The sequence below is a fragment of the Poecile atricapillus genome, chromosome 1 (assembly GCF_030490865.1).
Source record: "Poecile atricapillus isolate bPoeAtr1 chromosome 1, bPoeAtr1.hap1, whole genome shotgun sequence".
NCBI classification, from domain to species: Eukaryota; Metazoa; Chordata; class Aves; order Passeriformes; family Paridae; genus Poecile; species Poecile atricapillus.
This window is the reverse complement of record NC_081249.1, coordinates 163,972,251-163,997,404: the sequence shown is the minus strand read 5'-3', so window position 1 is coordinate 163,997,404 and position 25,154 is coordinate 163,972,251. Positions and strand designations below refer to the sequence as shown.

The 25,154-nt window shown below is 38.3% G+C and overlaps 1 protein-coding gene across 1 annotated transcript in view; it reads left to right on the top strand.

Moving 5' to 3' along the window:
* The first annotated feature begins 2,871 nt into the window (after positions 1 to 2,871).
* The window catches only part of EML5 (EMAP like 5), a 94,298-nt gene continuing 72,015 nt past the window's right edge, over positions 2,872 to 25,154 (top strand). The window contains exons 1-2 of the mRNA XM_058845060.1: positions 2,872 to 3,305; positions 23,685 to 23,844. Coding sequence (XP_058701043.1) covers positions 3,109 to 3,305; positions 23,685 to 23,844 — 357 coding nt within the window. The 5' untranslated portion in view covers positions 2,872 to 3,108. The remainder of the gene's footprint in view (positions 3,306 to 23,684; positions 23,845 to 25,154) is intronic.

The following is a 25,154-nucleotide window of genomic DNA, read 5'->3' as shown; positions in this document are numbered from 1 at the left end:
ATGTTCCCTGCTCCAGAGCAGCTCGGGAAGCTCTGGCCGTGCTCACTTTCTGCATCCACCGAGAAAGAGAAGCGACAGGGACTGGTGTCTGAGTTCTGGGGTAAATGTGCAACCTATACAAGAATGCCACACTGATGGAGGGATACTGTGGCACCTTGTGGCTCCCAGAGCGTTGCTTGCCCGCTATGAGTGAGTAGTATGGGTGGAGAAATCCAGAGGCCAAAGGAATGATGCATGCCCGAGTGGGAACACTAGACAGGGCAAGGAGAGAGGAAGAGGCTGTAACACTACATTGCTTCCTATTCCTGTCAAAAATAGATGCCAAGTGTGTAAAATTCCACGTGCACCCACTGTGCATCAGCATAAGAGTAGTAAACTATGACAATGAATAGTTTTCCTCTTGTAATTTTCCCTCAAGCATTGCTGCATTTTAGAGATGGTAGTAAATTCCTGAAAAATCTAGAGAAAATGCTGGCTGTTTGTGTGGTGCATGTGATGTGCAGCTGTTCCCATCCTCACACTCCATGTATATAGTTTTTCTGAGTACAGTTGTAGGTTCTTCTGTTAATTACACAAAATATCATCTGCAACTTCCAGTTAGAGACAATGTTGTTACATATTAAATTTTCTTCCTGGTTGCTGTTTTTTGGTTTTTTTTTTCTCTTCAGTTTTAGTTTTGGAACAAGTGACTTAAAACAGGCTGTTCACTTTCACCTGTCAAACACTTGTTCCAATTCCTGAGTTGCAAGTAAGACAACAAGATTAACAAATTTAGTTTCACTGAAGTTAATACAACACATTAGTATTGATCTCAAGAGATCCAGAATTTCACTTCAAGTAATAATCTAAGAAAAACATGTATTAGTAGAGAGTAGAAGAAAGTAAAGACACTATAATTATGGGTTTTGTACATTCATATTTAAATATATATTGTATGGACAGTAAATAGAAAATGAATATATTTTTCATTTATACCATAAAAATACTCCCACTTTCAAATGAGCTTTTGCAACATCAGAAGTAAAATATATCAGATGCCTATGTCTGCTGCTAATCAATCCAATTTCCAGAATGAGATTAGGCATCATTATAGGCTTTTTCTCTAACCACCTTTCCCGTGGGATAGCAACACAGAACAGCCATGCAGAGTTAATATCTGATTAGAAAGAATAACACATTTTTTCAGTTCTAAGACAAGCTAGTTGGGAATTGTCCAGTCCATTTCCCTGGCTTATTATCCCTCCTCAGACTTCCTGAGAAACAATGGCTCCCCAAGTTCCAAGGTGCTCCAGCTGCTTAGGAAGTAAATAGAAGGAGAAAAAACTGATTATGATTTGCTGAGAGTAAGATTTGCTTTATCTGTTGGTTACTATATATTTTTGTCCTGATTAGGGATTAAAGTCCTTTTCTTTAATTCAAAGAGTTATATGTTTCATGGAAGGGTAAGCTTGCTTGGGTGTAATTTCAGGTTACATGAATTTCTCCGCAGATTTCTGTTCCATGCTGTGTTGTTTTCATTAAGTGTGTGGGACTGAGAGCTGCGTCTGAGCCTGGAGTCACAAACACTGTCATTGTAAGAGCTTGAGAAAAATATTTTCTCTCAGTGTTTTACACTGTGAAAATATGTTAATAAAGTTAATTGACTGGAATGCATGAATGCATGCATTTTTACAGAAGAATTATTTTTCTAAAACAATGAAAGGACTAATATAATATTAAGTTTATGCAAGAAAGATTTTAGAGAAAAAACTCCCTCTAATTAAAATGAAAATAAAGTAGCACAGAAGATGTCTCCAGTACGAACTAACTAGTTAAGAGTAAATGTTCTGTGGGAGAACAGTCAATAGGAGCAATAATATAGTAAAAGAGCAAAAGAAGATAAAGAAATGGTGATTTAAAAATAAATCCTAACGAAATAAATACCCTTGGAAAGCCAAACGTGCTGAAAGTAATAGGGGAAAGATTGGGTTTATTTTAAATTGTCAAACCAGACAGTTACCCAGGAGTTCTTAGAACAGGTGTTCAACTCTACAGCACAAAGCCGTTCCCATGATCATGAACTGTACATTTATTTAGCTAGCGAGGTGCTCTATGGAGTGACGGAGCTGGCAGGGGGGCACGTTTTCCTGACCAAAACCCTGGACGTGGCAAGGGGGTTCTCCCCTCATGCAGCACGGAGGAGTCGCTTCCACGTCTGTGAGGTCGGAAAGCGGTGACTTTGCCATGTAAAACGCTTTGAGAGCAGAGACTGGAAAGTTGTATATGGAGAAATTAGGGCTTGAATGGGGAAGTAACTTTTGTGTGGTGCATGACTCAGGATGAAAGGGTTAACTGTTGCCATTAAAAATTACAGCTGACATTTTCTTCTGGGATGGCAGGGAGCTGGCGTGCCGCCGGTCCCCAGTGAGAGCGGGGTGGGGGTGGCTTCCACGCACGGCTGAGAAGGGGCTGGGGCTTTTCCAGCCCCTGAGGCTGCCGAGAGCGGGCGGCGGTGCTCCGGGGGAAAGGCAAGGGACGGAGATGTTCCCCGAAGGGGCAGTGAAAAAACCAAAGCCCTAAACTTGGGGAAAGGAGAGAAGACGCAGCCTCGCTTGATAAGGGAAAAAAGAAAAAAAAAAAAAACCAAGGTAAATATAAAAAGCCCCACGACACACCACGACGCGCGGCGGTGAAGCGCGTTCCCACCCGCCCGCTCGCCACCGCCACTCGGAGGCCGGTCCCCGCTGGGTCCCCGCTGGGTCCCGGCCGCCGGCTCCCCTCGCTCCCGCCGGGCCCGCCCGGCCGCTGTCGGCGCCGCCCTCGGCGCAGGCGCATCCGGGGCGCGGGGGGGCCGGAGCGGCGCCGCGCCCTCGCTCCGCGTCCCGGGCGGTGTCTCAGCGCAGCCATGTCTGGCGGCGCGGGGCGGCGAGGCGCGCTCGGGCGGCGGCGCCCTCTGTGAGGCGGCGGCGGCGGCGGCGGACGAGCGGCGGCGGCGGGCATCCATGTCGGCGGGCAGGGATTAGCGCGGCGGGCGCCCAGCCGAGCGGAGGGGGCGGCCGGCCCGTCGCCCCCTTCCCGCGGGGTCTCCGGCGGGAGCGAGCCGTACCCAGCTGGCGGGGGCGGGTGGACATGGCTGACCGGAGCGCGCCGAGCTGCCACCTGCGGCTGGAGTGGGTCTACGGCTACCGGGGTCATCAGTGCCGCAACAACCTCTACTACACGGCGGCCAAGGAGATCGTCTACTTTGTGGCGGGGGTCGGCGTGGTCTACAGCCCCCGGGAGCACCGGCAGAAATTCTACCTGGGGCACCAGGACGACATCATCAGGTACCGCCGGCGCCGCGCGTTCCCGGGCCCATCCCGCCGCGGGCTCCGACCCCCTCCGGCCGTCCCGGCCCCGCAGCCCGGCTCGTCCCCCGCCCGCTCCTCCCTTCCCCCTGGAGCGGGGTGCGAATATCCCCCGCCGTCTCATGGCCCGGGTGCCGTCCCGGGCAGCGCCGGTGATGCGCGTCCCGCCGGTGCTGTGGGGAGCCGGGGAGCGGACAGAAATACATCAAGGACAGTCAGCGCTTCCTCACCGCGCCCCCCCTTCCCGGGCTTCGCCGTGGGTAGAAACAGCCTGGAAATGGCTTTTAGCTGTCGGATTTAATCAGCCGTGTTGTGTGTGTCCCCCAGTGCCGCCGGTGTGCGGTGCCGAAACTCGTACGGGAGCCCGTGCCCGGCGCGGCAGCCCGAGGGTCGCCGCCCGGTCGCCGGCCGCCCCTGAATGTCAAAGGGCCGGCGGGAGGAGAGGCGGTAATCGCGTGTGTGCCCCGGAGCACTTGGGCTGCGGAGGAGGTTAATCTGTAGCAGGTAGACCTTTGTCTGGTGTTTAAATGGCGACGATTACTTGGGGAATTAGTGGCCTGCCTGTAACTCACGCAACTTTTAGGGTAATCTTAAAAGAACAACCTTTCTTGAGAAGTTGAGGTTTCTTCTGTAGCTCATTAATTCACTTGGCAATGAATGTTACCAGGTGCTGAGTCCATTAAAAAATTAATTACAAACCGATGCTGTGAAAGAAGTGTGCTGTTAAAATTTCTTATATGTCTTTCCACTCCAAGGATGCTTTTGTAAGCCTAGTGGTGTTGTGAGATCAGTGAGAGAATTTGAGGAGTATGAAGGGCAGATGTGAGCCTGAGTCATCAATCTTTTCCCTTACAGTAGGTGTCATTGCAGATGGATTTTAAATTCTGATTTCCTTTGGTTTTCCTGTTGGGGTAAGAGCTAGCAGTAGATACTTTTGTAGGTCTTTTGTATGTTTTACAACACGGAATTTGTTTTTATGATGCTTAGTGCACCAAGGCATACCTCTGTATGTGTTACTCATGAGTAACAGGTACTGCCTGTAGAGAGCAGAATAGTTGCTATGTCTTTCATTTAAGCATTTAGGCACACTAGAAAACTTGGTAATAATAGCCACTTTCCCCCTTTGTTTAAATCTTCTTGAAGAAATTTAATTAGTTCTGAAGTATGGCTGTAAATATTCCTAAGAAGGCTGTCGCATCCATGGTGTATTTCTCCTTGGTTCTAAACACGCAAAGAAAACCTAGTCAATGTACCGAGGCAGAGTGTTGTACTAGGGGTGTTGAGTCAGGAGTTTGAATCACTGTTGTTTGCATTGCTTAATGTTTTAACATTCTCACTTTAATCCAGGAAAAACTGTTTTCTTAAAAACTTCTAGCCACCTATGATGCCAGGTGCTGCGGGAAATCCAGATATACAACTTGCTGAGGAAGCAGTGGCTCACTGCTCATTCCGAGGTCGCGGCAGTGTAATATTACACATTTAATACTATGTATTCATGAGCGCTCCCGAATGACACTGTTTGTTTCAGTAGCACTTCTTGTAGCATAAGAATTAAATGGTTTGAGCTACAACTGGGCAAGTTTTTTGTTTGTGTGTGGTAACAGTTTCTTGCTCAGTCTCTCTCAGTTTTGGTACAGTGTGCTACATTTGGCTAAAATGTGACAGAATTGTTTAGACTAGTACTAAACAGAAAAAAATCCCAGAAAAACCAAAAAACAAACAGACAAATCTGCTTTTAAGTCAACTAACTGGAGAGAAAAAGTAAGTCTGTTTCGTGTATGTACTTTGATTAGAATGGTACCGTGGCCCAGCATAGCAGTTTCTCCTTCTCTGAATTGTACTGATGAGAGAATATAATTCTAAGTAGGATAAAGCATTACAGGTTTATGCAGTTAGAATTTTGCATGCTTCTTAAATGCAACAGCTATACAGAAATATTAGTATGCTTAAAGAAGAATGCTTCATTTAAAAGCAGCATGGCTATTTCTCATAGTATGGTTAGACTTGCATTGGTAAGTCTTTCACTTGCTACTTTTTCTAAAAATGCCAGTAGTACCATTTAAATGCCATCTCACACATTTCCTGACTAAACTTGGGTGTCTAAACATGTTAGTTCTTAATATTTAAAGGAGTCATATGAAGGTCAGATATTAAAAAAGAAAAAAAAAAACAACAAACAAAACAAGAGCAACAAAACAAACCCTAAATCCAAAAAGCAGGTGCAAAAATGAAGTTATATAATATAGTAATCAGTGTTACTAAATTTTCTCTCTGTGGATAAACTCAACTGTTGTGTTGCAAAAGAATTAATATATTTTGTGCTCTAATAGGATGTGCAACTACAGCCTGAATGCTGAGATATTTGGGATTTTTTTAGTGAAAGCAATGGGATTAAGTGTCTTTTTACAAGTATGGTATCTAATTTGTGAAAGCAGTTCTGGAGTCTGAAAATTGTATGTATTTAAAGAATCAAACTTTCATGAGCCTAGCTCCATAGCTACAAGGACTAAGCATAAATATTACTCACTACATGGTGATATTATTAGTACTCTTCATAATGAGAACTTTTATGTTGTTAACGTTCTTTGGATGACATTGTAATTGTAAACATCAATCAGGAGAGAGGAACTGCAGCTCTGAAGTCAGAGACCATTTCTTTAGTAGTAGAAAGCAGTGTTGAAGTAATGGATAGTCTTAGGACATTTTCCATTGGAAATTTCTAACACTAGCAGTTTTTGTTCTGCTTTGGAGTTTTACCTGCTTTTGTTAAATGAAACCCTGTAAACCTGCTGTGAGATTTTCTTATATGATTAGGTGTTTTAACATAATTACTTTTCAGTACGAATGTCTAATCTTCATTTTAATCATTGTGTTCACACCCCAAATTCCTCAGCCTCAGTTAACTGTATAGGAAGAGAGTTCTCTTTCAATGTTTGGCCCCTCAGATCTTTTGAAAATTCTTTTGGATTAGAAGAGGCTAATTGAGATAGTTTCAAATTTCTTTGAAAGTCTATTAGTCTAATTTGGATTTTTTTTTAAATTTTGTTTTATTTGAACAATCTCTGTAATCCATTTTCAAAAGGAATTTTCTTGCTTGCTGGTAAACTTTTGCTTTTTATATTTGTTTTTTTTTTTTATCTTTTCTGAGAATTACTTTCCAGAAATCAACTTACTATTCTAGGGGATATGGTTACATGTTTTCAATCTTACTTGTCTCCCATTTCTTATGCATTTGCATATTTTTATTGTTGAGGTCCAGGATGTATGCAAACACTTGTGGAAAGTGTCAGATGCAGAAATGCTTTGGAAACTTGCATCTTTTGGGCATGCAGATAACTGAGTTTCTTACATTTTCAGGAGTAAATAAGGAGAAAAATCTTGTACATGAAATCTCAGGTGATTTGCTTTGATCTGTCGCCAGCAGCATAACTTGGATGTCTGCTGTGTTTGTGGAAGAGAAGTTCCCCTGTCCAACCTTGGTTGTGTATGTGTAGGAGATACTAACACTGAATGAAAATGCAAGTTATTCCTACAAAGCTACCGGTTTCAAGTGTGTGTTCTCTAGGATTTCATGCATCACCAAACTAGCTTGTGATCTGTAGAATGGTTTGCTTTCTGGTAGCTTCTTCTGAGGAAGAAACAGTATCTTGGTGTGTTCATGTTGGATCTTAACTTTGTTCTCTCCATAATTTTATTTGTTTAGAGGATCATAGGTTATTTAAAGTTGTCTGATCTTCCCATATCAGAGACTTTAGAGGGATTGTATTTAAATCTGATCTGTATCAAGATGTCAGAAGATGCCCTCTGAGTATTAACTTGTTATACTGTAAAACTCATGCTTGTATGGAGGCTCCTTATTTGTTTGGGCTAGCTAAAGCATATTTATATGATTAATTTTTTTGGTATGAGAAAATTTGAAACCCTGAAACTATCTACATTTTTAAATGGCTGTCTACTGTCAAAAGCCTTTTATGTTACTAGGACAATTCTCAATGCTGATGTGTTCCAAGGAGACTGCTGACATGCTCCAAGGTGACTTATAGAACAATTTTTTTCCTTCCGATTCCTTCCTTCCGATTCCTTCCTTCCAATTCCTTCCTTCCGATTCCTTCCTTCCTTCCGATTCTTCCCTTCCCTTCCCTTCCCTTCCCTTCCCTTCCCTTCCCTTCCCTTCCCTTCCCTTCCCTTCCCTTCCCTTCCCTTCCCTTCCCTTCCCTTCCCTTCCCTTCCCTTCCCTTCCCTTCCCTTCCCTTCCCTTCCGATTCTTCCCTTCCCTTCCCTTCCCTTCCCTTCCCTTCCCTTCCCTTCCCTTCCCTTCCCTTCCCTTCCCTTCCCTTCCCTTCCCTTCCCTTCCCTTCCCTTCCCTTCCCTTCCCTTCCCTTCCCTTCCCTTCCCTTCCCTTCCCTTCCCTTCCCTTCCCTTCCCTTCCCTTCCCTTCCCTTCCCTTCCCTTCCCTTCCCTTCCCTTCCCTTCCCTTCCCTTCCCTTCCCTTCCCTTCCCTTCCCTTCCCTTCCCTTCCCTTCCCTTCCCTTCCCCTACAGAAAAATAAAATCAAAACCTAACATTAAACTCAATGCATCTTTTTGAGAGCTTTAGTCGACTCAGGAAAAGTTTCTATTCTAATTTCTGTGATGTCTGTTCTTGATTTCAAACTTTAGCACTTATTTGTACTTCTCCTTTTGCACCATTATCTTTATGCTGACAAAAGACAACTGCACAACTGTGCCAGTCACACAACGAAGAATTATGTTTCTCTGTCAGAAGAAGACAAATGAGAAGGAGTGTTATCTCTGTCCTACTTTTTTAATATCCATTATGTGAGCTAGCTGGCAAATAATAGTGTTTTTGTATATTCTTCCTAAAACTTTATCACTGTGACTACTTGATTAAGATGTTTGTGGTACATTTAGGTTTTATTGCTTAAGGTAGTTGCTGGCACATTTTTTGCAAGTAAGAGCTCTTGAATCTCTGCTGATAATGCCATTTATGGCTCTGCTGTTGAGGAACCATAGGCTATGTCTAATAAGTTAATTTCCCATCTTGTATGAAGTCTGTATATTTTTCCTTGTCTTGGACTGTTGGGGAAAAGAAACCATGCATCATCTGCCCTATTCATGCAGTATTCTGCTTTTAGGGCAAACATAACTTAAAAAATAATTCAGAAAACATTGAAATTCTTTACTATTAGGAGTTCTAGTACTAAAAACTGACCAATACAGTGCTACAAAGACAGAGCCGAAATAAATGGTTTTGCTTTCTGTTTGGTTAAAATGTGGTTCTTTCCCCTCTTTGTGCCCCTCTGTATCCAAGACTGTAAAGAGGTAAATTAGATGTTTACAGAGAGCAGAGGGATATGCAAGACAGATAGAAAGAATGGCAAAACATTTGTCTCTGTTCTAACAGAGACAGGGTTTGACTGTTTCCAACAAAAGAATTTGCTTGTCTAAATCATGGCTTTTGTTAAGACAATTTTTCTTGTTGCTATGAACTCTGTAGGAATTACCTGAACTTTGTTTCCCAAGGAATAAAAATAAGCTAAACCTCTGGCCACTAAACTGTGATCTTTCCAGGCACTTTATTTAAGACTCTCATCTTTTTATATTTCAAATTTCAACTTAATATACAAGAGATTGTCCTGCCTGAGATACTATGATTTTTTTTCCTGTATTCCAAGGCAAAATAAACCATTTCATTTTAGTGTCAACATTTCTTAGGTTCTAGTGAAAATCAAAACCACTAAAATCATCTCTGCTCTCTAGTGTTAGTGCTGTCTGCCAACTCCAATTTATCTATTTATTGTTGCACTGAGTGTTAGTCTAACCATCAGCATCTAAGGAACTGTTGGTTTCTGTCAGCTGCTTTCTAAGACTGCTCCTAGATAATGCTCTCCAGGAGGCAGGTTCAGCCTTCCTCTGTGTGGCTGTCAGCCGTGGTTTGCGAGCAGAAATTCTAGCAGTGCAGTGATTAGTCACATCCTAGTTTTGAGTGGCAACAGATCTTTCCCTCAACCTCTCTTTTCATTAACTACACATTGTTATGACTTTGGATCACCTGCTGTTGGACATTTTTAGTAAAGATGCTGTGTATTTCTACTGCCTCATTGTATTGTTCTGCCTCTCTTTGATCCGTTTTTGTTAGATTCTAGTAATTAAAAAAAAACAAAAACCAAAAAACCCCAAAAGAGAGTATCTTTTCCGAAAAAGAGCCAAACAGGTCTCACAAGAACATAGAGGGAAGTTATTTTCGTCCATGTTTTGTGTTCCCCCAGTAGTCTGACACCTTAAGAGTTCTCTAAAAACCTCAACAAACAGTTGGAGCAATTGAAAGTTTGGGTATTTGCTGTCAGGTTTATTGTCTTGCTCTTGTCTGGAATAAATGATACATGTTTCTGACCTAACTCCAGATGACAGTCAAGCACAAATGTTAAGTAATGGATACTAAGTACAGCTACAAAATTCTGTCAGATGAAATTCTATTAACTGGTTTGGCAGAAGATCTATAAATTTTCACTAGGAATTTAATGATTAGTTGTGTACTTTGGATTTCAGGGAATGTAACTGAAGGAATACTGTGGTTGCCACATAAGGAAAAATTTCTAATTATCATGTGCAACCTCTTGTGTCTTTTGAATTATGAATGTGATGGGGAAAAAAAGCCTTCAGCATTTTCTGGCGAGGAATTCTTTGTATGCACCTGAATTCTATACAGTCCAGATCTTTCTTTCTAGAAAAGAACTCTTGTTTTGTTGTTTATTCATTTGCAGAAAGGTAATCTCCCAAACTATTTCAGTAATTATAGCCATCAAAGACGGCCAGTTGTCCCCCTTTGTAGCCTCTAATAACTAGAGGAAAACAGGAGTAGAATCCATTTTATAGTTATGCTTCAAATGTGAAATGGATCATGCGTCAAAACTCCTCAAAACGTAACTTGTCTGATAATTAGGAAACATACAAGGTGCAAAATGTCTGGATTATTAGGTATGGTGTTAGGAAACTTGTTCTTAAGTCCCAAAGAAGGTCCTTGGTGGGAATATTTCCCCTTGACTCAGTGCTGGTGGGGCTGCCCCTGGAGTACTGTCTGCAGTTCTGGGCTCCTCAGTACAAGAGACACGAGGAACTACTACAGAGTCCATTGAAGGGCCACAAAGATGATAAAAGAGTCTCGACCATCTCTCCTGAGGAAAGGCAGAGCTGAGACCATTTAGCCCAGAGAGGAGAAGCCCAGCTCAGTGACAAGTCAAGTGGCTTTCCAACCAAAAATAAAACCTGTAGGCCCATGCTGAACAGTAGCAGTTTCCAGAATTGGCGGTTCAGTTTGAAAGCTTCGTTGTTTTGTCTACAAACATTATTTATTACTTTCTTTCCACATGCAAATTCAAATAAAAATCATTTAATGTAAATCTAGGTAAGGAAATAATTTTTCAACTTATATTTTCTTGAAGAAAATTAGACATTAAGTATAGGTCATGGGATTTTGGTATGCAATAGAATGTTTGCTGTGAAACAAAATACCTTTAATAGTATTTTCTGTCACAAAGAGTGGGCTTTGGGGCATGTGCTGGTAGGTTCCTGCTCAAACATTCACACTTTATGAGGAAACCACGTTCTTGCTTTGAAGGATGAAAGCAATGCTGAAGTCATGTGATGTGCCATTCTGAGAGGTCAAACACAGGCACCCAAATCACTTGAGCAGGTTAATTCACCAAGCTGTTGTACATTATGGCATTTTTCTTTTCTGAATATATTTTGAGGAACTGGTTTCTCTTTTTCCCCAGAAAGTTTATATTTCCAGCTGAAAAATCATGTTTTCTCCTTAGGTTATTCTTTGGGCCTATATGGTGTCATGGTGGTTTGGTTTTTTTTGTTTGTTTGTTTTTTTTGTTTGTTTGATTTTTTGTTTACATTAAAGATAAATCAATTAACTCACTTTATCGTCTCCAGATGGTCTTTTTGAGCATACTCAGTTTATTTCCCTCCATGAAAGAAGTAATGACTTAAAACCTAAACTATGTCATAATTAAACTAAGCAGTCCTCCTGTAAGTCTCTTTCTTCAGTATCTTTTTGTCTATCAGTCAAAATGGCATTTCTTACAGCAGAAGCAATTGCTAGGATAAGGTGAGATAATTACCCTGCTGACCATTTTATACTGTGGTTCACAAGGACAAAGCCCCAGTTAAGCTATTGCCAGCTTTTCATGCTAAGTGGTCCCAAATTGTCAAATGTGTAAAAGTCTGAAGGGAGGATCTGGTGGATTTCATATTTTAACAGATCAGGGGGAGAGGTGAAAAACAACGATGTGCCTTCTCCCTCAGTAAAACCAAGTCTACTCAGTAGTTCTAGATCTGTTCTGGAACATGTTATACTGTCTGAAAGACGTTTTTTGAGGGATTTAGTGTTGAATAGTCATCTTTTTTTTTTTTTTTTTTTTACCTAGAGTTTTGTAGATCATCTTTTTAAAAAATAATTTTCTTGGATTTGGTTTGATAAAAGGAAAATATTTTAGGAATACAGGATAAAAGCTTTCCTGGATTCAGTTTGAAATGAGACTAGAATAAGCCTGTTGTTTAATACACCTGCATACCATTGAAAACTTTGTTTTCCCTAACTAAAACTACACAAATAGAAATACCAAAAATGTCCAACCAGAACTGAACTTTTAAAACATACTAGAAGTTGATTAAAGTAGATCAACACAGCAAGGAGCTACAGGCTTAGGAGCTTGTCTTCATGCATTGTGCTTTTCATAGCCAGCAGTCACATCACCTTCTGATCTGATTCTGTCAGTGCTCACAGGCAAGGTCAGGTCAGGTCAATACTTAAATGGGAAAATGTCTTGGTGCTGTAGAAAATGCTTTTCTTGATTTGGTAGTTGAGTCTTTTTCTCAGAACTATTGCAACAACATGAGGCTCTAGGGCAATATCTGAGATGAACAGGAAACGTAACCAAAAGCTTAAGAATCTTTGATTCCTAAAAATTGTGAAGTATTTCTGCAGAAATTCTGAGGTCTGCACTAATCTTTTCGTTTTTCCAAATTGCAGTCAGAGAAGTTATGTTTCTGCTTACCTATGTTTTCAATGTTTCAATATGTTAGTCATTCTCTTGATAAAGGCAGGAAAGTAGATTATGTTCCTGGTTGATTTGTTAACAGCATTATGGGGTTAACATACTGTGTTTGCAGTGTTATTATAGTAGTGATAAGCAGCAACCTACCGTATTTCAATAAAATTGAACTGTTGATTTTTTTATTCCCCTCCAATTTTTTTAGACGGGAGGACTGTAATGTACATGTTCTGTATGACATATCAAAGATTAGTTTAGATTTTACTGTAATTAATAACACAAGCATTGTGAGCTTTTTAAAAAAGATGTGTGCTTGAAACAGAATCTGAAATAATTACAAAAAGATCTGTCTAATTTTATGTCATCTACATTTTGGGGTTTTTGAAGTTTAAGCTGACCATGACATTAAGCTAAAAAATCCATAGAATTTAGTCTTTTATAGTATCTCAAGGGGTTTTTTTACTTCAAGGTGTTGTTTACCTTATGTTTTTCGAAACATTATTGTACAACTTACAGAGTTGTATTTGTGATTTAGGGCAGCACTTTTTGTTAGCATCACTGACTTGAAAGAAAAATAATTTATTATTCACAAAAGTGGCAAAGGTGTCTAATCTGTAGTTATAAAGATTAGTCATATGCTCACTTTAAAATTTAGATTTATTAAGATACACTTAAATTATAATGCTTTTATATTATGATCAAAGAAATCGGCTTATTCACAATATATTTATTTGACTTGAAATAAACTATTGATTTTGCTCCACATGGTAAGCAAAGCTACTGGGTACTTGAAATGTATTGAAAAGAAAAATAAAGCTGTAATTTTTCCTTAAACTTAGGTAGCAGAGTGTGAAAGCTCCCATAACCATCTCAATAATTTGGTTGAATGTTTAACCTAGTGTTGATGTTAATGGTGTTGAATGTTCTCTTCACAAGACACGTAGTGAAGATTTTTTGCCCAATGGGATTCTGGTGTGTCATCTGGTGTAGTATGAATTTCCCCTGGTGTAACAGTGAAGCACCTTACAGAATGTTATAGATACATACAAAACACTTTCATTAGGGCACAGATTGCTCTGATTACTCCACTGGCTACAAAAGACTTCCATTTCTACAATACCCAGTGTCATTATTTACATTGCTGTTGCAGCTATTACCATAGTAATAGACTTGCAGGAAAATGCAATACTTCATTTGCACAAAGAAGGTCAGAATGAGCCAAGATTGCCTTAACTCTTGGTAGAAAAAGCTATGATTGAATTTTTAAGCCAGGTTTATGATGCCTATAAGTTTTATATTGCAAGAGATAGAAACCACAAAGAATTCCAGTGTGTGCACCATCTGATAACACCACTACTACTCTGCATTTAAAGCAAGATGTCCTTGTGAGATCACTTCTGTTAGAAAAACAGTTTTCCTTGTTATTTTACCTGGCTGCTAGAGGATACCTGCATTATTAAATCTCCAAAGAAATACAATATCTTTCCTTCAGAGTAGCTGTTCTCAGCCTAGTTGCAAAAGACTTTCCTTTAACTGGGAATCCTCGTTACTCTTGAGAGACTTCCTGCTGGACTCCTTTTGAATAAGTTCTGTAAGATGGTGCCTGATGCTTATTCTTCTATGAAAGCCCTGGGTATTCAGATATTACTTCAGAAAATCCAGTGAACAATCCTTCCAACCATTTTTCGTAGGTTTCTAATTTAATTTCACTGCTTGATCTTCCAAGCTTTTTCAGAGGAATTCCTTTATAGTTCCTATTGCTTTGGGCTGCAGACAGGATGGATCCAGACTTGTAACTGTGTGCAAAGGCCAGTTTGACTGTTTTGCTTTAAAAGCACTGTCATTTTTAGCAAAAAAACCCCAAAAATAAAAAGAAAAAAACCCCCAAAACCCCACCCCCAAACAAAACCGTCTAGTCTAACAGCAACATCCAAATTCTAATTGATCAAATATTCACAGGGTCATCTTTGATAAATATTTTAGGAGGCTCCTTTTTTGGACTCTGAATTCAAGAATTGAGAGAAACATGTGCAGAAAGTGAGTCAGTGTGAACAAAATGGATCAGTTTTAGAGGTACCTGCAGTAGTACTTCCTCTGGTGGCTTAGCCAGACTGGGGACAGGTTACATTTAGGGAAACTTTTCATTCTTTTATTCTGTGTTAACTATAGAAAGTATTACAACTTAAACTTCCTTTGGCTTCATATGAGGTATGTTGATATTTGACATAAAATTGCACGTAAATAAAATGCTTATTCAGGTGAAAAATTCAAATGAAAGAGAAGAAACAAACTGAAGCAAAGGACTAGACCTAATCATAATCCATCCAAGCTGAAAACCTTTCTAAACCATGTTTAGAAATTTCTCATAGTTACATTAAAAACATTGTGTTCTCACAGTGCCCATACATTTCACTCCTGATTATGTAATGTAGGTTTTACTTTACCCCAACTGAGAATGAAATTTGTAGATATGACATATTTTTATAACAAGGTTCTAAAAGAATGTTTTACTGCTTTGATTCTTTCTATTTATGTGTCACATTTCTTGTGACTAAATCTAGTTGGTTATTTTAAAAATAACAGTGACCCTTCAATTTTCTGAACCATAGGGTAATTTATTTCAAGAGCAAAGCTCCTGTAAATGTCAGACTGTGATATAGGTGCATGCAAATATTGTGTATGTGTGCCATTAGGGGGAAAAACCTAAAATCTTTTTAAAGGTAAAAATCACTTTAAAAAAATTATGCATTTTAGTCATGGTGTTTTTATCTACATTTTATCAAGACAGCTTGCATGCAGAATGAGTGGATTAATTCTATGTTTTGGTTAGCTGACAACAGTATAAACCTTTTCCTGACTTTTAGAACTATGCTAATCCCTGTTCCCGGTTTATAATCCCTCTACAAGAGCAAGCAAGGTGAATGATGCTTTATCTTAGATCAAGACAAGGCATCTGACAGCATTTCGAAATTGCCTGAAGATTTATTGTGGCGAGTGTGACATTTTGAGTGAAGCCTTCTGAAGTACTTGGGGAAATGAAAGGAATATTTGAAGAACCGGTAAATGTTTGATTTGGGCTTTTTGTTAGATCAAGGTTGCACATTAAATGATGTTTGTGTTTTTTAGTTACATGTTCCTCTTTTGCTTACAGTTTTTTCAATTGCTGTTTCTTCTGCCATATAAATGAATACCACAAAAATGAAAAGCCTTTGAAACATTCAGTATTAATTTATAAATAATAATGATTTTGTCTTTTGTAGGTTACAGCCTGTGCTTATGAGAAAGAGTATTACATTGTATTATAATACAGTGTATTACATTACATTCCTCATTGGGATTAGCCAACTAGACCAGTATTTTGAGATAAACATAATTTTTAAGCAGAAGATTTGTATTTTCTTGGAAGTGTTACACATGAATGTTCTTTATCCACCTTCTCCTTTTTACTGGTTTTCAGTAATTAAGTTTGTGAACCCACATGGATGGCATCTTTCATTTCCTACCAACTACACGTTGACTTCTGAGTCCCTATAATATTCTCTAGTTTTCCTATGCTTCTTTCCTGTGTTATTTATGGTTCTGGTACATGTGGGTATTTTGTTTTAGGAGATGGTCTTGTGTAAATACTTTTGTGACCTCTACAGCATTTTTATAGTTTTTTTTTCTAAATCAGGGTTCAGGTGTTGTCCCAGTTTGAATGATATCCTGGTTCCTTTCACTTTTCACTTTTGTAAAGTTAGATGCTGAGATGGTCAATTTGCAACAAACATTAAATATAGCCTTGACTTTTTTCTGTAGGAAGACACCTCTGTGGAACACCTGCAGAACACCTGTAGGCCTGATATACTCAAGAACTCCTGAAGAAATCTAGTGTATCTGCAGTGCCCAGAGCTGGCAAGATAGTGTTCTCTTCTGCTCTAAACCTTCTTTGGTTGGTAATGAAGTACAGTCAATTGAAGCACAGAATGAATGTTGTGCTTATCTCAGCTTTTTTCAATAGCAGCTCTGCCACTGCCTTTTCCCCATCATTCCTTACATTAAACTAACTGCTAATTTTATCAAGATTTTTTTTTGGAATAAAAGAACTTGTCAAAAATTGTCACTAGGTATTCTGTGACTCTACTCAAATATTAAGATGATAAGTTCTTGCACATTCAGAGATATTCATTAATATGTCCCACAGGAGAAAAGACTGAATTGCTGTTTAATATACTTACTAAGAAATATGAAAGAAAATTGTACATTCTGTGGGGTTTTTTTCCTCTATGATACTAGAAGATTTAGTATAAATTTTAAAAATAATAGATGGAAGGTTAATCTAGTGGTTAAAAACTGTTCTGCATCTCATAGAGAGGAAGCAAATCATAATGACTGGGTAAAGGGATATTCAAAGAGTCTTAGTAGTAGTGAAAGATTTAGAAGCAAGAAAATTTTTTTACATCAAGCAAGTTTATTTGGTTAACTTGTACAGTCAGGACCATCCAAAATAACCTTTATTTGAAAAGAAACCTTTGAAATGGTCTTGGCTAAAAAATTTGGAGTAAACACTTCTTTGACCTTAAATAACTTATTCCGTAGATTTCTAACACAGCAATGGAATGAGTCTTTGTGCACTGAAAAATGAGTAATTTTAAATGTGGTAAGAACTTTTGCCATTTAATTTCACTTTCTAGACTGTATTTCATTACAAAATTTATTTGAAATTAATTCTGTTCATATTTTATAGATATGTTTGTCTCAGTTTCCCATAATTAAGTGGCTATGGCATGACAGTCTTCACTAAAATAGTTTCTTATCAACTGGCTAGAGCAGGAAACCAGTGTTTCCACTTTAAACCGAGTTGTTTTTTTAATCTGTGATTATTTGTAGGTATGCATGCTTTTTACCACATGTGTTCAGCAGCGAAAGACTGCTCTCTAGCTTTGTGGCTGACAAATCCTAACCAAATCATTTACTAGTACTTCCTGATTTGTTAAGGGTTGTCTTTTGAGTCATCAAATCTAGTGACCCAAAGGAGCTGAACAGCTGCAGTGCACCCTTCTAAGTTACTGACAGTGATTGCACTGTCTTCTCTCTGCAGATCTTGCACTTCTGGTTTCCTCTTTCCTTTTTGATTTTTTTTTTGTGTTTTTTGTTTGTTTGTTTGTTTGTTTTGTTTTTGTTTCCTTGCTACTAGTTTGACACTTTAAACAATGCTTTGAATAATTAGTCTTAAGTCTGTGCATTGTCTTGTGAGGAAAGAAGGCAGTTGGATACTTTTTTAGGTGGGATTCTTACCTTCAGGCTCTAGTGTGTCCCATTATTGTATCACCAGTTCTTTAATATGAATAGCTATTAAAGAATAACAGGACATTATCTTAGCAAATTTATCTCCAAATGATTCTAGAGTCTATTATATTTCTAACTTTCATGTGAGAAGATTTTTTAACTAGGGACATGGAAGTAATTTTGCTGTCTTCTTTTTCAAGGGGCATATTAGAAAATAATTTTTTTCCTCAGATTGTGAAAACCTGGTGATTAAATTGTCAAGATCATGTAGAATTTTTAAAAATCCAGCAACCCCACTCAGTCAAACCATGAGTTCTCCTATTGGCACTGGCAATATTATTCATATTTGAAAAGAAGGGGAATATCTTTATTTTTAATCAGTTTTCTAGACATGATAACTTGCTAGAAAGCTGAAACCCATCCATTCCTCAGCGGTGGAGGATATGACAATGCAAGACAAAAATGGACAACTTCATATTAGGGGCATATGGTTCCCAAAATATTTTACTCTGTTCTCATATTCAATGAGTTGGGAACTTTGCATCAGTGCTACTTTACTCACTCTCTAACTCTTTCCTTCTCTATGAAGTACATCTAGTTTCTCTTTTTTGCCCCCTCCTAGGAGTTCAGGAACAAATAGAAGCCCAAAGCAATCTTTAGGATTCTTTCTTGTTAATCTAAAGACATTCAGATCTAAAAGGAGAAAATATGGAATGGTAGTGAGATAAACTGCAGAATTATTGGAAATAACCAATGTACAGTTTGTGTTCACTGTCCCTGTCTCCACTTGAGACTCTCTTACTTTGAGTTTGGATGCTTGTGCAGTTTAAGGAAGTTTCAGAGAGCTGTATTTGACATTATTGGCTATGGGGCAATAGCTATATGGAAGGCCAGTAGTGATGCTCCATGATGAATACTGCTTTGTTTTGTCTATGCAACATAAGTGTGCTCTGACTTGATCTCTTTAAACTTTGATGAGAAATGTTTGCTGATTACAGCTCTTTCTGCTTTAAGATTTTAAATAGTATGACAGAAATGGTTTGTAGCTTCCCCTGTTATTCTTTCTGGGAAATATGGATAAATCACAGTAAGTAAGAAAATATTCTCAACTGTATGTAAATTGTCTGTAAACATACCATTAAAATATTTTGCTTTATTTAAGCATAGAAACAATTTCATACTTGAAATTAACTCTTCATTAATAGATGTCTGAGATGCTGTTATTTTACTGCAGTATTCTTTTGTGCATTTTTACTGGTGCCCTAGTTTTATGAAGCTCAGGAGTAGTCACATGAATATATTCTTGGATTTTCATCCAATATTGTTGCTAAGGAAACATCATCTTTAATACTGTATCCTTGTCTGCAGCTTGTCTGTATTAATCAATGCCTGCTAATGCTCAGTACAAACTAAGTAAAGATGAAAAAAAAAAAGAATCTTAATTTCTTTTGTTATCAAGTAGTTTATTATTGACTATTCTCCTTCAGTATCCTCTGCCACTACAAACCTTGCACAAATTGGAGGGTCTTGTCCCTGTCTTTAGTCTCATTCTACACAGATGCAACATGGACAGGTTTTATTTTTTTTCATTGGCTGCCATTAGTATTTAATATAATAATCTAACATTGGTCTTGTACAGTGCATGGATCTGGTCAAAATGTTGGGAAATGCTTACATATTGCTCTAAAAGGGAGAAAGAACCTTTTCTGTATGTGTGAAAATGAGGAGCTTGAAATGAGAAACATATCCCTTTTCAGTATGCTGTTAAAATTCTACTACTAAAATTCAGCCCAATTTGAGTATCTGGCTAGGAAAAGACCTGTCATTCAGACATATCAGTGGAAATCTCAGTTCACTGCATGTCCAGCTATTTAGTTTGTTGCGATAATGACAGGCAAGCTTTTTGAATTTTCTATTTCTGCACTCTTCTGAGAAGTACCAAGTCCTAGAGCCAATTTAAAAATTAATTTGCCTTAGCAGTTTGCTAGCTTAAAACTTGCTTTTTGCCATGATCCCTTTTGCCTTTTGGACATGTTGTTATGTATCTACTTCTTCAGAGACACTACATTAGATCTAATATCTGTTGTGGAAAAGCCCAGGTCAGAAAGGCCAGAGGCAAACAAGAAGGCCTGAAGAACTTGTCTCATTAGGAATATCTGTTTTCTGTTTTGGACAAGCAGCAGTATCTCATTCATCAGCTTAGTCATCCTTCAAGGACGAGCAAAGGAATCAAGCACCAGTTTACAGTCTAGCTGTGTGGGCTAGATGCAAGCACACTTTCAGCAGTCTAACCTGGCTAGGTCATACCAGCTCTCATTAGCAGGGTAGTAAAGGGAACATGAGTTCTCTCCTTCTGAGTGCAGGAAAGGGAACGTGTCCTTTTCTTCTGAGTACAGAGCTTCTTATGCCACTAAGCAACCTCTTCCTTCTCCCTAAAGAAAAAAGAAAATGCAAGAAAATATTTGTGAGGGGCTGTACCTAAGCCCACAAGTCCCACACTGACAGATTTGAAAGCTGCCTTTAGAGCTGAGCCTTACCCATACTTTTCTGCCTGATCTCAGGAACAGAATGGATGAATGGCAAGCAGCTATTGCAGATGCCATCCCAACAGCTGTGTGATTTTAACACCTCAGTAGAGGTGTGTTGAAGATCATACCCAGAGTATCCAGGGAGAGCTTGAACTCATTGTTTGCTCCTGTTAACTGCATCACACTCATGAGTTTGTGTAGTCTGTGTATGGAAAGAGACCATTGTTACTTATTTCTGGGCACCCATTCCAGTTAAACTCTTTCTTTCAGCACTAAGAAGGTATTTAAAATGTTTTGCTCAGGGCTGTTTTAACAATGAACATTCTCAAGTATGTGAATTTTATTGATGCTTCTGCTCCAGAGGTTAGATCAAGGTACTGTATTTTTGTATTGATTGCTATGCTTATAGGGATTGCTTGATCACTCATAGTCCAATGAAAGAACTGAAAAGAGTCACATTGCATAAAATTGGAATCTAATCCTTGATTTTTCATGAGGACTCAAAATTTCAGATCCATAATTCTGCATGGTGCCCCATGGGAATAATAATAGCCAGCACTTTATTATTAAGGAAAAACATTGTCTTACCATTCATGTCTCATATCAAAATCATGTAAATATGTGTAGTAGTTACTTTGTTTAGCGTTGGCAAAAGAAAGTCCCTTGACTTTTTTCATGCTTGTCTTTTTCATCTGCTCTGATACCTGTGAGATGCAATACTCACAGGTAGTACTTTAAGCTGTCCTTTGCTCCTTGGTCTTTAAGAAAAGGTGAGAAAAGTTATTTTCAGGTAGGTGTATTTTCAGCTGCTGCTAACAGCTTTGCTAAATTGTTTCCCTTAAACTCACCATATTTGCATTTTTTAAAAAACCTTGTTGTCTTAAAGTATTTATTGTACATTTATTTTTTTCTTCTTTCAGTGACTGTCTAGAAAAGTTATTAGCAGTTTACTATAGAGACTGCAGTGATAGGGTAAGGATGTCAGTAATTCTACAGTGTTGTCTGTTGTGATTAAAATACAGGCTTTGGATCTTAATTTGTGCTGTATTATTATCCCATCAAGGCAGAATTTGTGCTCAGTTGTTTAAGCCAGTATTTTGTATTGTGATGTAGAAAGAACTATTACTGTGATGCTGCTATTAGCTGTTATTTGCCATTTATTAATTAGAAATAGAGGAAACCTTCTCTATACTTGCCTAATATTCTTTGAATGAAATTAGTTGGCATGCTTGGGCTAAGGACAATGTTCTCCTTTCCCTTGGTAGTGCTTTACTGTTGTCTGTTCCATCTCTGATACATTGTGTTTCTCTAAAGACTCTAGGCTTTGGTTAAAAACATACAGAGATAATTTTTGTTTGCTATAAATTGTTTTGTAAGGTGTGGTGTGGGGATGCTTTTGCATGTATCTGTGTCCACAGTGGTGTCTGAGTGCTTTGTTGTATATGTGGTGAGGCTTTTGCTTGCCTAAAAATGCACTATGCACTTGTAGCACAGATCAGGACAGGATTGGAGAGGTGATGAATCAGACATAAGACTGTTGTGTTTTTTCTATTTTCTTCTTAGTTTCTGTCTCTTTTTTCTTGTTTGTTCTTTTTGCTTCCTTTTTCAAATCTCTTCATTGTCCATTTGGTCTAATCACTCCCTTTTTGTGGTGCCATTCTAAAAAACCAGATTATTTTGGATGCAGCATTTTCTCTCCCTCCAGATGCTTTTGCTTTTTCCTGTGAGTACACCATCTGCCTTTGTATGCTCTGGGAGATGTGCAGGTGTTAGTCAGTATTAGGTGGCAGAACTGAACTGAAATGTGGTAAGTTTTGCTGCCAGCTCTTTTCTGTAATGTTTTTTAATTGTGAAGTTGCTCTGTCAAAACAAAAAGAAGGGAAGAACAGGGAAACAACTCTGGAAGTGTTGTGAAGAAAAGTGGGAAAATACTGGTTACTTTATCCTGGTGCTGAGGATAACAGGGAGTAGCCAAGAGCAGAAATTCCCATAGCAAAATGTAAAGATTCAGGGCTTTTTACCTTTTCAACTTCGAAGTTAGAAGTTCTGCTCAGTTTTGCATGTGGAATTTGTCAAGCAGTATCAGCCAACTGAACTGCTATTTTAAAACAGAAAAAATATAGAGGTGTATTGTGTACAGTAATGTAACTTCATGAAATATTAAGCATCTTCTAATGTGGTTTTCTCTTGCTCTTTCTGTATATAGAAAATATATACATCTTTTGAATTAGATTTTTTTCTGGTAATTTCCTGGTTAGCTTTAACCTTGCTGTTTTTCTTTATATTTGTAGACTTTCTTCGTCTCTGCCCTTTGAACTTTATTTATCAAAATCTGTGTTCAAGTTAAAGATCATCTTATCTTTGCAAAGTTCTCGACCTTTCTCCTTTCCAAATAATTTTGAGAAGACATATATACTTACTGTGTGTTGTTAGTGGTTCTGTTCACCAGTCTCTCATTATCATTCATTACCCTGGGTTTCATCAGGCTAGGAAATTTTTTATCTACATTAAACAGTCAGCTTTGGAAATTATGTCTTCCTGACTTCTATCTGGTATTTCTACATCATTCTGGACTGCTGTACCTACTATGTGTGGACTGACTGTGATCAAGTAGTTTGTGTGGGTTTCTGTTAGAATCTATTCTTATTTTTCTGTATTATGAAATCTGAATCCTCAGACCTCGTGTTCTCCCTTAGAGCTTGCTGGCATAAACAAAACAAAGAAATATCTTGCTGACTAGAATGTTTCCTAGCTTGGTCCCAGATTTGGCAAAACAGCTCTGATGATCCTCAAGTGCACTCTGAAAGACTGAAATACAAACTATAAGAAAATTCTCTACAATATTAGAAATGTGGGGAGTTAATAATTATTCAAAACCAGCTATTCCCAATTGTTCTGTATTAAAATTAAGACATTTAAGATAATCACTCTTCAGTTTAGTCATCTGAAGTGTAGTCATTGCCTGTAGTTTAAGCTAGGCATGCTTTAGGTTGCTGTACAGTCAGCAGAGAGACAGCTCCAGGAAGCTGTCCTCTCATAAAAAGGACATCAAATGTGTGGAATAAAGAGCTTCTGGAGATGCACATCTCTCTCCATCGATGATTGATGTGTAGATAGTAAAACACTAGCTTTTGTTTTCCATCGTTTGTGGTTTTAGTTTTAAGAAATAGAAAGAAAGGAAAAAAGGTATTTCAGTGCATGAAAATCTGACCAAATTTACCAAAAGTAAGTGCTTTTGGAGCAGAGGATTATTGACTATTATGCAATTAATTTAAATGTAGAAAGCTTTTGAGGGCTAAATTCAAGAAGGATATTGGCATGTACTATATTTAGAATTTCACAGCTACTGTGGAATCTGTGATACAAAATGATTTTTTTATTATCATCCAGTATCCACGGGATAATATTGCAAAATAATTTTAAAGGAAAAAAATTAATGTATATAACTAGGCAAATACAAAAGTTTCATAAAGAATTATTTTATATCTCTTTTTTTGGCAGTCTTGCTTTGCACCCTGAACGTGTGTTGGTGGCAACAGGTCAAGTTGGAAAGGAACCATATATCTGCGTGTGGGATTCATACACTGTGCAAACTGTATCTGTTCTGAAAGATGTTCACACACATGGTATAGCTTGCTTGGCCTTTGATCTAGATGGTCAGGTATGTAATTAATATTCTTTTTTCAAACACTTGACTAAATTGTTTATCTGTTAGAAATCTTGTCACATAGTTTTTCTTTTTAAAAAAAGAAAGACTATTGTCTTAGGTTTTATCTGCCTATTCTCCAGTTGAGGAAGATAAAATTACATTACTTGAATGCCAAATATTTAAATTTGTCAGGAAAACTATAGTTTCAAAAGCTTTTTGAATGGAGATGAATGGAGATGTGGTAGGGAGGTTCTTGTGGTCTGTATGCCACAGCTCAGGGAAAGACCAAATGGCCAGAGACAGTGGAACACCTCTGTGCAGGGGCATGTCTTGTGCCCAGAGTGATGGTAGCCCCCTTGTGTTACTCATCTTGCACTCCTTCAGGCAGTATCCCCTTGTCTGTCATGCATTTTGCATTCACTGGTGGCTCTCCACATTTTGATTGTTTGTTCAAACTCATGTATCCCACATCTAAGAGTCAAGAAAAAGGTTTCATTGTATTACCATTCTGTTCCTTTTGAACATTCTCTGAGTAGTAAATTGGTTCTCAGAGCTGCCACCTGTAATTTTTCTTTTTACCAGACACTTGCTCCTCTGAGTAAAGAGGCTTTCTTGACTGTTGTATTAGAAATGGAAAATTTAGTGGTTACATTTGCATGTTAGGTAGCAGGTGAAAAGGTATTAACTGTGAAAATCCTTTCTGGATATGTGCTTTCCTGGTCTGTGAAACACTTCTTTCCCTTTTGCTCAGCCTTGCAATGCGATACTCACATTTAGCTATATTCTCTATTTAGTTCCTTTTGCTTGCTAAAAATGTCAATGTCTATTAGTTACTGCTGCTTTCTAAGGTGAGGGTGTATTGTAGAGACTAGTTGCTGTCCTTAAAATAATATCAAATGTAGCTGTGTTGAACACAAGAGGAAAGCCTACCTGTAACTTGTTTCTTTTTAAAACATGTTGTAATTGTAGGAATGTTCTGACTTTGTTGAAATGACCTCTCATTGTTTAGGAAGTCAGCTTCTGGAGTCAGGTTCTTTCTAGAACATAATTTCTAATTCACAGCTATATCTTTTCTGTATATTGTTCTTGTGTAAACTTGTGCCACTCCCTCACTTGAATGACCTTCATCATTTAAGGTCAAGATACATCAAATTAGGATTGGAATACGCTAACTTTTCAAAAATGGAATAGAAAGGTTAGATTTTTGTAGTTTTAATAAATAGGAAGCATGGATGGAAATTGTATTGGACTTGTTTACTTTTCTTCTCATCTTGGAGTTTTTCATACAGTAAAGGAATTATGTTATTTGGAATATGTTTCTG